The following is a 15,116-nucleotide window of genomic DNA, read 5'->3' on the forward strand; positions in this document are numbered from 1 at the left end:
GGTTACCTATATAGAGGTTCAAAAAGTCTATAGATCCATACTTTATTCACACATAGAGGTGTGGTGTAGTCTCTGTTCCACTAAGTACTGCTTTTTATTTCAAGAAGACTCAGTCCATTGTGAAATGCTCTGTAAAAATTGACTTTTATATCTTTATGTGAAAATCTGATTACTTTTGTAAAATTTTAGAAAGGGTAATTCTTAATTCCTTTATACTAATCTTGAATTAAGGAATTTATATTGTTTCACGTTTTTCAAAAGTTGCAAAATTATTCTTTGCCTAGGAAGAGGAGAATGTGCCCAGTGCTCCTGATCCTCCAAGTCAGCATTTACGTGGGCATGGAACAGGTTTTTGCTTTGATTCCAGGTAATTTTTTTCTTTCTGGTGTAGAATTCGGATTATGTTAGATGAGTGGTTCTCAAAGTACGGTCCCTGGAAACTTATTAGAAATGCATATGATCAGGCTGTACCCCAGACCTCCTGAACCTGAAACTCTTGGTGTGGGTCCCAACAATATGTCCTCCCCCCGCCCCCCGCCTTTTTCTTTTAAGAGAGAGCATGAGCAGCGGGGAGGGACTGAGGGAGAGGGAGAAGCAGACTCCCGGCTGAGCAGGGAGCTCGACCTTGGGGACTCTATCTCAGGACCCTGAGATGACAGCCTGAGCCAAAGGCAGACACCTAACCTCCCAGCCACCCAGGCATCCCAGCAATAATATGTTTTAACACATGTTCTAGATGATGCTGATGGATGTAGTACTTTGAGAACTAGTGCTAATAAATACTTATAGTTGTTAAGCTCAAATGAATACACTGTTGGGAAATAATATGTTCCGTTTATCTTTATAGTTTTACAAAAGGTATTTTCTGTTAATTAGAAATTGAGGAATTCTTGTTAATAACCTTTATTTTATGTAATATGCTTGCATTTTGGGGGATTTTAATGAAAATGTTTTTGTTACTTTAATTGTGAAACTCAATTTAGAGGCTTTGTCATTTATCAGTGGTTTACACAGTTGTCAGAAGCAAGTATTTAAGAAGCAGAAAGAGGTTTCTGAAGTAACTGAAGACTTTCAAGCCAAGTCATTTAGGGTGAATTAACTAGAAAAATATAACGTCATATCTTGAGGATACTATTAGAAATTTTACTTATTAGAAATAATGTAATTCTTTCATTTTCCTATTTCTTGAAGCTTTGATGTTCACAAGAAGTGTCCCCTCTGTGAATTAATGTTCCCTCCCAACTATGATCAGAGCAAATTTGAAGAACACGTTGAAAGTCACTGGAAGGTGTGCCCGATGTGCAGCGAGCAGTTCCCTCCTGACTATGACCAGCAGGGCTTTGAAAGGCATGTGCAGACCCATTTTGATCAGAATGTTTTAAATTTTGACTAGTTACTTTTTATTCCGAGTTAGTAATACAGTTTGACAATTAAAAAAAAAAATCACCTCAAATAGACCACTCTGGAGACCACAAGGTATCATTTCTGCACACCCTCTCTCTGCCATTCTTTTTTGAACAAGTGCTACTTTTGAGTTTTCTGTTTGTTACTAGGGTCAGGGTCTGTCTTTAGCTTATCAGTAAATAAAATTGTAACCCCTGTTAATTTTACCAGCTTAAGAAAAGTTTTTCTGTGTTTGTATCTTTATTTATTCCCATTTGCAAAACTATATGAATAAAGGAGATGGATTATTTTAATGTTACATGCTGAAAAGATATATATGTAGTGTGTCATTTAGCATATTTAGACGTTTCGGTTGACCTCGATTGAGCATGACTACTAAATATTATGTAATAAAAGTAATTTATCATTAGTCTTGCAAATTCTTTGAATACAGAAACTTCCATAATCTACCCCATGAAAGGATGGTTTTTTCACTTTCTTTAGAAATGGAAATGCATGTAGAATGAGCTCATATGCTTGCAGTATAGCACATAACCTTTTTATATTTAAAATGTTGCTGTAGGAATAGAAGGCATATTTTGCTAATTTTATGACTAAAACATTTTAGAATGACCTGAATAATTATTTTTAAGCCATCTTGAAGTTGTATTTCTACCTAATGGGAAAATGGAACAAGATAGGTTAGTGCAGTTGTTTCATACTAAATGATCTACTAAACGGTGGTGTTTGTGGCATAAAATCACAGAAAATGTATCCATATCTTTTTCACATTTTCTTGATTAAAAATGTGATGTATAAACGCAAATCAATGTGTTATATCTCTGTATAGTATTCTCATTAACATTAAAGAGGACACATTTTTTTGGAGATGTGTAATTTGGTTGTCAGATTTATTTGCGATAGCTTTTCATTAAGTCTGAACTTTTTTCCCCTTAGTCTGGGCCTTTAAACAAATTTCTGAATGGTATTTCTCTTAAAATATGAATGTTAAGAATTTACTTTGATTTTGCTGCTTTTGTAAAAGTCACCCAAATATTGAAGCTTTGTCTTAAGCAAATAAGCTGGATGTTAACCTAATATTCAGTGTGGTGGCATTTCAGTGTGCTATGTGTGAACTGCATACACATCATCTTGCCTGTGTTTGTTTCTGAAAGCAGAATTTGTATTGCTGGACTCCTTAAAAATAATTTGGAGTGTAGGGCAAAACAAGACATGGCTGACTGCAAGTCTCCTTTGAAGACTCCATGTCTGTTCCTGGGAGATGCAGGTAAAATATGGTCAATGGTAGCATTTTTGTGTAGTTCATTATGGAGCATGCCAACCTTAAAACTATCCTTCCAGTATTAGAGTGGTAATGAACATTAATGAAAATAAAGAGCCATGTTTATTTTGGGTCAGAGGCAGTTTATTTTAAATGTGATTTCATTTACATTTATAAGCAGCTTTTTTTGACAGCAATTTTGATTAGGTTGCCTTCAGTTCTAAAACAAACCTCTGTTGCTTTCAAACTTAATGTGCTCTGTCCCCAACAAAACATATGAAAATATAATTTAAAGCACAGTTTTCACAGACACAGTACAATACATTCACTATACACGGTATAACAAAATATTCCCATCCTTACCTGTTTAGTAATACTGTTCACAATGAATAAGTAAATAGAAATTGAATTTGTTTTATAGTTGAAAGAAATTTAACATGCACAGTGACTATTTTATGACTGTTTAGCTGTTGAACTACTGATCCAGCCTAAATTTGTTGCACTAGAAGGAGCGAAGCTAAATAATAATTGCTGGCCTAAAAAAAATTTGGTCAATTGTAGGTAGGTATGAAATATCCAAGTAGGGCCTTCTTATGCACCAACTAGTTGCTTCTCATGTCTGGATCACCCTTTTGAACATGTAAGATAACACTGTATATTCAGGACCAAGACCACTCTCAGAGATCTGAGGAAAGTTTTAGAGGGCAGTGTCTTTATAAATACTTTAAAATCCCTCATTATGAGGGATTCACAACTTAAGAATATAGAAGCTTACCCCATCTGGCCAGCAGAACGGTCATCTTTCGAACTGTCTGAAAAATTGAGGGAGGGACACTTGCTTCCCAGCTGTAAGACTTTCATCAAATGACAACATGGGAAGAAAGAAGCAATTCAAGCTTGCTTTTCACCAGTTTTGTGGGCAGTTAGCCATCTCAGAGCAATTTTTATTGCATAATGAGGCAATTGGTAAACTCTTGCATGTTTAAGGAATAGCACTTGGGAGAAAAGAACACTCAAGGCATGATGGTATTGTTGGTGAGAAAAACTTCAGGAATGGTCCAGACGTAGGTCACTCTAATGGGTCATATTAATCACTCTTTGACCACCTGCTGCAAGAAGCACTTAATTGTCAATAAGGCTCAATTTCATATTTCAGCAAAATGTTTTTATAAAGCTAAACAGACATTTCCAATGGGAATACAGACCTCTACAATGTGATGGAAAATGTGCCTTTAAAAAAAAGTCTAAAAACACAATGACCATGAAAAGGAGGCAATAAGGGGTCTTAACAAAAAAGTTCTTTGAAACGTGCTTGGAATTTTATTTGCAACCCACAGTTTGTTAGGGCAGTGGTTGCAAGAATTGGCAACACATAAAACAGTTAACTCTGTTGGCAATAGAGAACTACAAAGTGCTTTAAAACTTCACCTAAAGATGAAGATAGAACTAAATTTCACACACACAAAATTTGCACTTCAGTATTTCAAGGTGTTTCCTAACAGATTTTAGGGAAAAGTATTTCACTAAACTGGTATCTTGGTCCAGAAATATCAATAGGCATAAACTGAATCCCTTGCACCCAGCAGGCACTCAATGAATGTGTGTTAAATTAATGAGTGAACTGAATAGATTATTCTGTACAAAAATGCCATTTATAACACTAAAATGATTGCTAAGTCAGATGGCAAGATTTTCAGCTTTTTAAGGGGCAGAAGGATTTGCAGATAATATAAAACACAGAAAGCACACCTTTTATGTATGTTATTTAAATATGAAAATATTTTTAGCATATTATGTTAAACATTCTTATTTATATTTCCATTACCTAAAGTCTCTACTCACAAATACTAACTCCATTATGTAAGGCATGGTAACCAGTTTGATAATGAAGGTATTATTTTGGTTTTGAACATAGTGAGTTGATGTGTTGAAAAACTTCAATCACATTACAATCTTGGGGAAAAAAAAAAATCTCAGTGCCAGCCCCTCCCCACCCCCTCCCCCCAGTTGATATCACTGCAATACAACTAAATAATATGCAACATGCCCTCAATTTTATTGTTTTGGGGGAAATGTGCTGAAGAACCTAGAGCTTTTTTTGTTTAGCACCTTATATCAAAGTAATGAAAATGAGTATGATGATTACATGTGCAAAATGTACAAAATCATTAACTCTACAAAGATACATCATTCCAAAATTACAGAAAAAATTTTAAAGCATGCATTTAATTCTTTAAAGGGTTGCTGAATGCTTCCCCTGAAAAAAGGTGGCTGTTTTCAAAATCAGCAACTGCTGGTGAGGGTTTCTTGGCACAGTTATGACCAGCATGTTATTGCTGCATTTTCCTGATAATCTCAGCCGACACCGGGGGATGGAAATTGATTGTGTGGTGCCGCAGGCCCTGAGCTGTCTTGTAACTCTTACCACAACGACATTTGAATGGTTTGCGGACACGAATCTGCGTTCTGTGACCATTCTTAGCGTGGTACTTTATGCCATTCACATTCTGTGGAGAAGACAAAACATCACCTATTAGATGAGATCAAAATGTGTCAGACGGGGGGACAACCTTGGTGTGGTTCTGGATTACAGTCGCACTTCTCCTGCATGGCAGGTGTGTACATAGTAGGCTTTGCATGAACTCCCATTTTAAGCAGTCATATTTGTGGGCTGTGCAGACTGGGTTGCAAGCTGTATTACTCTGAAAATGAAAGTACTGGCTTCTTCAAATGTTGCATAGAATACATAAAATATATACCTAATATATATTCTTTATATATGTATAAAGAAGTACAGTTCTGTGCCTAGAACTTTGCTTCCTCTCTGGATTTTTCTACTTGGAAGAATGTTACAAACAGTTACATTAACATATCCTCAGGATGGCCAAAAAAATGGTCTTTCTGAAGAAAAAACAGGGCAGTGGAATTCAGGACATCTGTAAACCCTTGATATAGAAACACAGCTTATGTTTTGCTTCCAGACAGCTATGAGAATATCTTACCTAGAATTTTTGTCCATTTTCTACTTGCTCAAATCATGCCCCAGCATGGCTGTGTTAATAAGTAAGCACCCATGGGCAGACTGGGCCTTACATTTATGTTGAGGGGGGCCAGGCAAGGATGGCATTCATTCATTTCCACGCTGGGTTCTACCATCAGGACCTACCTGCCCTGATGAGAAAACTGAACCAGTCAAGGGACAACAAACTGTTTAGAGGTGCTTCTCAAAATGCCACTCCAGATCCAGTCATGAAACAGTCTGGACACGCAGCTGGGCCATGGTGTTCTGATTCTATTTGGTCTTTGCTGTCAGTATTCAGACCTGAGTAAGTACAATATATGACACGCCCTTGATATAAAAACCACAACCTTCAATTTCCTGCAGGCCTTCATGTTATAACTGGCGTGTGATGAAGAAAAATGGGGGAAAAAAAAAGACCAAACAAAACCAGAAGGCGGGGCGGATGGGGTGGTGATGTTAGGGTAGAAAGTAAAGCCACTCCTAGCTCTGTGGGGACACCAAGGAGCCCAAGAGCGGAGATGCGACTTGCTCCTGACTGGACTCAGCGTGGCTGCACAGACAACACCCGGGATGAGTCAGGTGGGAATCACATCTTTTGACCCTCTCTGTCAAAGCATGTGTGTCCAGTGTAGGCAAGTGCCAAAATTTAGAAAATACAAAGGGACATAAAGAACGGATATAATCACTAATATCTGAGGTCTCCTTTTCAGTATTTTCCCCATGAGAGAGATGAAACTGGATTCATCATTACTTTTTTTTTTTTGAAAGAAGGATTTTTTGATGGCAGGATTTTATTCCATTTCCCTGTTGTTAGAAGTACAGTATTTCACAAATTTGTGCTGACTATAAGGAATGTGATGAACATGAGCTTTTGCATCCCTGGTCATATACATGGGATACATTTTTTGGGGACAATTAACGGAGTGAAAGAATATGGACGTTTTTTAAAAGTTCTGGATTATTTATTGCCAAGTTGCAATCCAGAAAGGATGTCAGTTAAGCCAGGGCTTCTGATGGGACCCTTCGGAAAGGCAAGGAGGTTTAGATCCACTGAGAGGGGACAATGCATTAAGTGCCCTTCTTGGAAAACCTTCAGCAACACACCTGCCTGGTTGTGTATCTAGCCATCAGAGGCCAAGTTTCCTTCATGGTGCAAAAACCGTCAGCCTTCCCCATGTAGCGCAGGGACCCTTTCGGAGAAACTTCCCAGGGGACAGCATGTTCTGTTTTCTAGTTCTTAAAAGTAGCAAAATGCCTTTAATTCTAACAACTCTAATATTAAAAAACCATCAAAGGAAAAAAAGGTCAAAGCATTTCAACCCATCTTTCAAAGCCATTCCCAATCACAAACTAGGGAAGTCCTCTCTTGTCTGAAGAAAGGTGCCTGTGGCACCAAGGTGGATGGGATTGTTGTTCAGCCTCGAATGTGTCCGGGACACATCCAGCAGAATCAATCATGCTATTGCTTTGGGGCTCTAGTGGTCAGCTGGGGGGGGGGGCCCACACTGTCCTCTTCCCCACGCATTTTGCCTCTTCCTTTATCGTGAGAGTATCTACTGTCCAAGACCTGTGCCTGGTGCTGAGAGTGGTGTATGAGCTGTACGGACCCTTGGGGTGATAAGGTAGTAAATGTTCTCCAGTGATCGGAACAGAGCATGTGGAAAGGTCAGAGGTTAGAACCTCAGTCTATGAGTGGGGAAATCAGTCTGGGAGACTGGTGAGGGCTCCCCAGAGGAGATGGCATCTGAGCTGTGCTGTGAGAAATGAGGGGAATTCAAATGAGAGGTACTGATGGAGGAGGGGAAGGGGGCATCCTAGGCAGAGGGACTAATTAGGGGAAACAGCATGGAGACTAGCTGTCCGACTGGGCCCCTCTCTCCTGCCCTACTCATTAGGAAGTCTGGAACATTAGATACCTCATCTTTTGCTTTTGCAAATGCCAAGAAATGGTGAGATGAGCTGATCTGGAGTCTGTGCCCAAGAAGCCAGTGGTGGGCAAGGAATGAGGTAAGTCTGAAGTGAGCCCTGGCTCATAAACAACATGGCGGCACTTCTGGATTCTGCCTGACCCATAGCACCAGCTCATTAGCCCTTCCTCAAACCAATACCCTGGCAGAAAGATGCAGTAGTAAGCACGAGAGACCACCACTGCCCTGCGGCCAGTAACTTACCAGCAGAAAGGTCATACTAGGGAACATGACCACACTCCTCTCAAGCCAACAGTTCAGGAGGATTGGTTACACGTTTGTCCTTGTCCCCTGTATCATGCATGACTAGGCATGCTGGCCCAGAAAAGGAAACTCACACTTCCCTCATGGAAATTGGGACCACTAATTGGTGCCCATGTCATTTGTCAGTTGATGGTGCTGAAGCAGGCAGCCTCCACAGCCCAGGCCTCGCTCAGTTTTCTTTTGGCCTTCAGTGCAGAAAGAATACTCAAGTCCCCATCAACCCAGATGTAGACAACTGTAGGAGAAGTTGCTGGAAACCCAGGAAAAACCACAGCAAAAGACTAATGACAAGCCAACAAGTGACCGGGGTGGGGGGTGGTTGGGGAAGGCTGTGAGGAAGGAGAGAGTGCCTCTTCTTCAGCCAGAATCAAGGTTGTGGCTTCTCCCCTTCACTCAACCCCCTTGTTTTGGGTCAGCCTCAGTCTGGGTCATTATCTGCTCCCTCCTCTAACATAGTGGATGTGCAGACCACCTTTAAACCAGCGTCTGGACGCTTGAGAGAAGGCAGCAGACAGCCCAGCCCCGAGGAATGGCTCCGTGAAGCCGCAGGGAGAGACGTGGCATCTGGTGAGCAGGCAGGAATCAAGGATAGAAAACTCTCTGTCTAGCTTTCTCTACTTTGAAACAAAACAAAAAAAGAAAAGGAGAACTCTGCAATGTATGGTCTACCTTCCAGTAAAACGACCTTGTCTGGCAATCACTACACTTTTCCGGCTCCCAAAGAAACCACCTGGCTGCCTTTCCTCCTCTCCGCCTTCCGTGTCCCTGACACAGAAATCCCTGACACACAAAACGGACGCGTGCCACTCTGGGTCCTGTTCTGCCCCAGCAGCTCCAGGGCCCCAAGGGGATCCTCACACCTCCGCCAGGGTGTCTTGGTTTTAAACAAAGCACATTCAGACTTTCCATGAGATTCCATAAGCACGTGGTCGCCTAGTTTCCATAGGCAAAGCCCTGGCCACTTTTAGATCAGCAGCTGGTACACAAAATACTGAAATAGGTTTTTTTGTTTGGTTGGTTTGGTTTAGTGTTCAGAAACATATGCGTGTTTCTGATGCATTATGAGAAACGCCTCTGCTATTACAACACATCTTTCAAGCCTTAAAAAAAGTCAGTCTGCTGAGCTATGGGTAAATTAGCATATCATCAAATGTACCACATCAGTTCCTGATTTTTGTCTCCCAATTGGAGTTTAAAGAGTTGCTAACACCTCAGGAGAAAGCGTGCACATTTGCTCTTTAAGTCGCCCTCTGGACCGACCCCTGAATGTTGTCTCCTTCATTGTTTTGTTCCTTTGAGTTTTCTTTTTAAAAAAAAAAAAAAAAAAAAAATATTTTATTTATTTATTTGACAGAGAGAGATCACAAGCCGGCAGAGAGGCAGACAGAGAGAGAGGAGGAAGCAAGCTCCCTGCTGAGCAGAGAGCCCGATGCGGGACTCGATCCCAGGACCCTGAGATCATGACCTGAGCCGAAGGCAGCGGCTTAACCCACTGAGCCACCCAGGCGCCCCATTCCTTTGAGTTTTCTTAACAGAAGATTTATTGTCCCTGGTCACTCCTGACACCCAGTCAGGCTCTCAAAGGCACGGGTTCTGGGTCCACTATTACAGACAGGTTTGGTGAGAAAAATAACAAAGCCCCCTTTTCTCTTGGTCATGCCAGTGGTGGGGCTGTGGGGAATGGAGCAAGAGTCTCCTCTGCTGAAAGCTGAGAACCCTACGTCTACCCCTTTGAAGATTTCAAGGTCATCCTCTGTGAGCCCCCTGCAGAGCCAACACTGGGGAAGTTTGGCAAATATATGGGCGACACACTTTGATATCTGATAGGATGTGAGTCTGAAGAACATCAAAGACACGATCTTGCCACCAAACCCTTCTTTTGCCCTAGAGCTCCCACCTGGATCAGCAAAAGGGGAAGCCCCACCAAACCCCCAGAAACCAGGGGCCTGCCTGTCCCCAGGCCCGTGTCTCCGCGAAGACCAGGCACGTGGAGGGCCCAGGAGAGGAAGGCGTCAGAAGCCAGGAGCCGCTCCCCAGGGTAGGCCTGCCCCTTTCCGCACAGTGAATGCAGTTAATGCCAGGTGACGGTCCTGCTTTTACCTTGTATCTCTTTTTGCATCCGGGAACTGGGCAGGCAAAAGGCTTCTCCTCGCCTCCGTTCATACACATGGAGCTGAGGATGGCTTCAGAGCTAATGGCGCTCTCCGTGGTCCAGGACTCATCGCTGTCCGACTCCTCGTAATCCACCTCCTCCTCATCGTACTCACTGCCTGTGGGGCCAGAGAAGAGCAAGGACGGTCAGCAGCGGCCCTGGCCCCTCGTCCCCTCCAGTGTGCCCCCCCTGCAGTCCCCAGGGCAGAAGGAATGGCAGTGACCAGATGGGCAGTGACCAGATGGGCTGCTCCCAGGCACAAAGGGACCACCCTGGGGGCAGAGGCCAGATGAAGGGTTTCTCTAGGGCTCAGGCAGGGCTGGCAATTCGCTGAGCAAGAGTGTGGAAGCTGGGGCAGGCCTGTGTGTCACCGCAGAGGGACTGCTTAGCCTCTGGGACCCAAACCACAGATAACCAAGGCTGACGGACACCCCTGCCCCAACACAGACACACACGCTGTGTCTGACACGCCGATGCACAGGAGTCTGTCCCCAGAGTTTCATGCTCATCGGCCTAGTAAATGCAAAAGTCTGTGGTAGGGGATTACATTCTACACTTATCAGGTATCTGCATTTCGGTGGGAATTCCTCTCAAATCTTTTTCTTTATAGCTAAAGCAAAGAAGACCATGAGAAACGTTGGAACTAAAAGGAGCTTACCCCAAGCTCGGGGGCAGCGGGGACAGACATCCTGAGGCTCTGAGCCAAACTCATGGTCAGAATACCAGGTTCCAGCTTGCGGAAGGCCAAGTAACTCCGACCATGTCTGTCACCAGGGACGGACACCTGTCTCCCTGGCTCTACCCAGCATTCCCTGGGAGGGCAGGCTGCCCCCTCCCAGCTCAGATCGGAGGAGAGGATTGCCTTGTATTCCCAAGCTTAAGAGCTCTGCTCAGAATGGAGTTAAAAATTTTGACTTCACACACTTCTGTTAAGGATGGTGGGGATGGAGAACCACTTCAACAAGCAGCCGCTTTTTTGCTCTTTTTTTTAATGAGGCCCAAAGCCATTTATTTTGAGCTCTTGCACAATACAACCCTGAAGGACATAATTCTACAGATCATAAACAGTGTAAAATAATATGTTGACAAGTCTTAATGCATTTACAAGCCCCGTGGAATAAATAGGAATTATAGCACAACATTAATAAGAATTATATGGTAGCAATTACAGTTGTGAAATTCATCCCCCAGGTGTGAGGCTAAATGGCACCAGGGGCCTGCCTGGGTGCTTCGTGGTCTGTCTCTGCTACATCAATTATTTCAACACCAAATATTGGCATTTTTATTGGGTTTCATTTTAATAGGCATTAATAAGATTGTTTCAAGAGCCAACTGAGCCAGGCACAAGGACGCTGGCCCCTGAAGCGAACCCTTAAAAGGACCTAGGAAGGAAAGAAGGGACCTCAAGTTGACTGCCTCTTGTGTTTCGGGCACATCCCATGCATCATCTCATGGAACAGGCCAGCAGCCCTGTGAGGTGGGGAGGACTGTCACTTCCCTGAACACGAGGAAACCGAGTCCGGAGAGGCTCAAGAGCTTACGAACTTTCAATTGGCTATTTGGGGGTACTGCTTCTCTCCTGTCTTGCTTCCTGGCTGCCAAAGCCAGCAGCAATCCGAAGGGTCCCTTTCGACCTCCTTTGAGTTGCTGGTTCTTCACCAACTATCACTCACATGGAATTCGGGGTGGTCTTGAAACGGGTTTTGAAACCCATTGAGAAACTCTTGGGTGGTATAGAAAAAACCAATTTGGTAAAAGTAGGTTTTGGAATTAAATGGGGGTTTCCGTAACTCCGCCGTGTTCAGCTATGGCCCCCAGAAAGAAGAGACCCAGTTTGGAAAGGTTTGTACGAGACAAGGCAGGGGTGTCCTCGGCCATGTTTCCGAGTCTGTGAGCAAATTTCGAGATCTGTTTTTAAGTAGGGCATTGTTTAGGACATTTTGCTCTTAAACAAATGCCACATGCTGGTGTCCTTTAAATTGCTTGTTAGAAAACTATAAATGCTATTTCACAAAGCTCCTTCAGCCGGACTTCAGAAAGTTAGAATGACTAATTTACCCATCTAATTGGGCTAATTTGTGAACCTGAATACCAGGAACCATGCAACATTTACAACCCGGGGGGGGGGGGGGTGCTCAGACCAAGGGAGGGCTTAATGAAGCCCAGCAGAAGATAAAACTTCAAAAATCCAGTAGATCAAAAGGAGCCAGACCCCGAGGGCTTGATGCTGTGGAAACCATACGGCATCCAGCCCCTAGTGGGGCAGGTCGGGGGACCACACAGTCCATCCGAGTCAGGACGCACTTCCCTGGCTACCTGGGCCACCTGCTCCAGGCACTGCTGTGCTACAGGGTCCTCTGGCTGCTATGGGTAACTGTCCCCTGGGTGGGGGCTCAAAAATGACCTGCTTATACTTAATTCTGTCCTGTAACAAAGAGCTGTGTGTAGACCTGGGTTCACGTCTAGCGCATGTCAGCTGGGTGACCGGCTCCCGTCATCCGCTTTCTCGTCTCTGAAATGGGCACAAATCTCTTCCTTGCAGTTTAAGAATTAGAATTCACGTCTAGAGAACATCGGACACAGAGGGCCTGCCCACTGTAAGTGCTCAGAAAATGGAGGACAGCGTAACTTCATTTTTGTAATAACATTACATGTATGGATTACATATATTTTCTAAAGAAAGGCCTCTTGCGAAACCAGATAAAAACTAACATAATTCTGAAAGACACGGGAAGCTCCACTACAAGAAATACAAGCGGGACTTCACATCAAGACGGGCTGTGCTGCTACTGACAAGCCCTGGGACCCCGGCAAGGGATGTCACGTCTCTGATCTTTAGGCTCCTCACGTGTAAAATGGGCCAACACTACCAGCCAGCTCTAAAGCTCGTGCTGAAGCATAACTGAATTCCTACTTCTAAAGCAATATACTTTATTGCTTTATATGCCAGGACAGTGCCTGGCATATGGTGAGCATTAAAGAAGCATTTGGTACATAAATGAGTCAAAGGTCACAAGGGCAGTTTCCTTATTTTACCCGCTGTTCCTTTGTTCTGGAGCGCGGCTGAGGGGGGGATTCACTGTTTTCAAACAGAACAGTGTGTGCACGGGCTCTGCTGCTTGTCTTAACCGTCCCCCGCATGTCTGCCCATCCCCAAACAGCCGGGAGCAGCTGGAGAGCCCGGCCTCCTCCCCAGCTGCCGCCTTTCACTCTGCGGCCGGGACCTGCGGCAGGTGGAGACAGGCTGCATGGGGCTCCAGAGCCACAGGTGTGCGTGGGCCGGCCCCTGCCTGGTGTTCACATCTGGAAAACGGGCTGGGGGTGTCCGGCGTTAAACATCTGCAGACAACAACCACACTTCGCCTGCTTCCAAACATCCTGGAATTCCAGGAAGGTCTCGCCCCAAACCGGTTACCGCTGCAGTTACAGGAACAGCCTGCAGCAGAGGGAGCCGGGCCCACGCCAGCAGCAGAGGGAGGACAAGGGAACGGATGAGTTTGTTTGGAGCTGCCACCACCCAGAATCCATCAATGGCAACATTTTGCGTAATTTTCTAAACAGAAAATTCAAAATATCTCCTTGGGGGGTGGGGTGTGTGTGTATGTGTGTGTATCTAAAGATTTTATTTGTCAGAGAGAGAGAGAGAGAGATCACAAGTAGGCACAGAGGCAGGCAGAGAGAGGGGAGCAGGCTCCCTGCTGAGCAGAGAGCCCGATGCGGGACTCGATCCCAGGACCCTGAGATCATGACCTGAGCCGAAGGCAGAGGCTTTAACCCACCGAGCCACCCAGGTGCCCCATTCTATTTCCTTGGTGTAAAAGAGTGGGGAAAGGAAGAAGAAAAAAAAAGCCAAACCAACAGCTACCTATCGTTGTGACTGGGGCCGGGAATGGGGAGGAGAGGGTTCTGGGCGTGTGAGTCAGGCGGAATCAAACCCTCCGCGCCCAGAGCAGATGGGTGTCCTGCAAGGCTCTGCTGGGGAACGCAGGGTCGTGGAATCCAAATTCCGACAGGAGAAGGGCCACCAAACCCCAGTGGTCGGTGCAGGGGACCCCCCTTCTCAGGGCTCCCAGCCTCAGAACTCAGAGCAAGAAAAGGTCATGCTATAGTGTGTCCTCTTTTAAGTGTTATCTTTCCTTCTCCCCACTCTCCGTCTCTCCCCTCTACAAGGCACCCCCAGATCCTGGCAAGGGTCCTATGGATTCAGTCACAGAACAGAAAAACACCTGCTGTGTGCCTTCAGTCCCTCCCAATACCTCATGTTGTGAAGGGCCCAGAGGAAGGCTTCCTCACAATGAAAGAGAAAGCTACAGACCCTAATTAAGAAAAACAGATGAAAGCCACGGGCCAGTTGCACGGCTTCCAGCAGTGGCCCCGTGTGGGCTGGGCAGTGCCACCAGGAAGTGGACAAGCTGTGGAGACGTGGCCCCTGCATTCTGAACCAAACATCAGCTGGCCTGGTGGGATTTCTCTGCCAAACCCATGGTTCTCTATTAGAAGATACACCCTGACGGATCCGCATCTCTACAGGGTCTGGACAGGGAGGAGCCTGGACCTGCTGGGCACGCAGATGGAACTCAGCCCAAGCAGCCTCTATCTTAAGACGGTCACAGCTTTTGCTCCAGCAGCAACGCTCCATGGCCGGGAGGGTCTGTCCCAACATGAGCGCCCCCAGGAGACATGTTCATTTCAGTGCACAAATGGGCAGAAAGAGACGGTTTTAGGAAGGTATTGTTGACACAAGAACACTGCCTGCTTTTGGTTAGCCTCCTTTTAAGTCATTTGCTTCCCAAATTCCATAGGCCTAAACCTGTGTTTGCTTAGATTTTTCTTTTTAAAGATTTTATTTTAATTAATGATTAATTTGAGAGAGCATGAGCAGTGAGAAAAGAAGAGGCAGAAGCAGGCTCCCCCGTGAGCAAGGAGCCCCACGTGGGACTCAATTCCAGGACCTGGAGATCATGACCTGAGCTGAAGGCAGACGCGTAACCCACTATGTCTTCCAGGCGCCCCTTATTTGGATTTCTTAATGAAAACTGTAGCTAA

General features: G+C 44.6%; 2 protein-coding genes across 12 annotated transcripts in view; one reads left to right on the forward strand and one right to left on the reverse strand.

Annotated features, from left to right (window-relative positions):
- The window catches only part of TAX1BP1 (Tax1 binding protein 1), a 79,788-nt gene extending 77,517 nt beyond the window's left edge, over nucleotides 1-2,271 (forward strand). For all 10 annotated transcript variants that reach the window (XM_059171438.1, XM_059171440.1, XM_059171444.1 and 7 more), the window contains 2 exons: nucleotides 285-367; nucleotides 1,192-2,271. In XM_059171438.1, the coding sequence (XP_059027421.1) occupies nucleotides 285-367; nucleotides 1,192-1,393 (285 nt within the window). In that variant the 3' untranslated portion in view covers nucleotides 1,394-2,271. The remainder of the gene's footprint in view (nucleotides 1-284; nucleotides 368-1,191) is intronic.
- A 516-nt stretch (nucleotides 2,272-2,787) lies between these two features.
- Nucleotides 2,788-15,116, reverse strand: part of JAZF1 (JAZF zinc finger 1) — a 321,514-nt gene continuing 309,185 nt past the window's right edge. For both annotated transcript variants that reach the window (XM_059171448.1, XM_059171449.1), the window contains exons 4-5: nucleotides 10,019-10,188; nucleotides 2,788-5,172 (exon numbers count right to left, since the gene is read on the reverse strand). In XM_059171448.1, the coding sequence (XP_059027431.1) occupies nucleotides 4,996-5,172; nucleotides 10,019-10,188 (347 nt within the window). In that variant the 3' untranslated portion in view covers nucleotides 2,788-4,995. The remainder of the gene's footprint in view (nucleotides 5,173-10,018; nucleotides 10,189-15,116) is intronic.

Source organism: Mustela lutreola, chromosome 4 (assembly GCF_030435805.1).
Source record: "Mustela lutreola isolate mMusLut2 chromosome 4, mMusLut2.pri, whole genome shotgun sequence".
Taxonomy (NCBI): Eukaryota; Metazoa; Chordata; class Mammalia; order Carnivora; family Mustelidae; genus Mustela; species Mustela lutreola.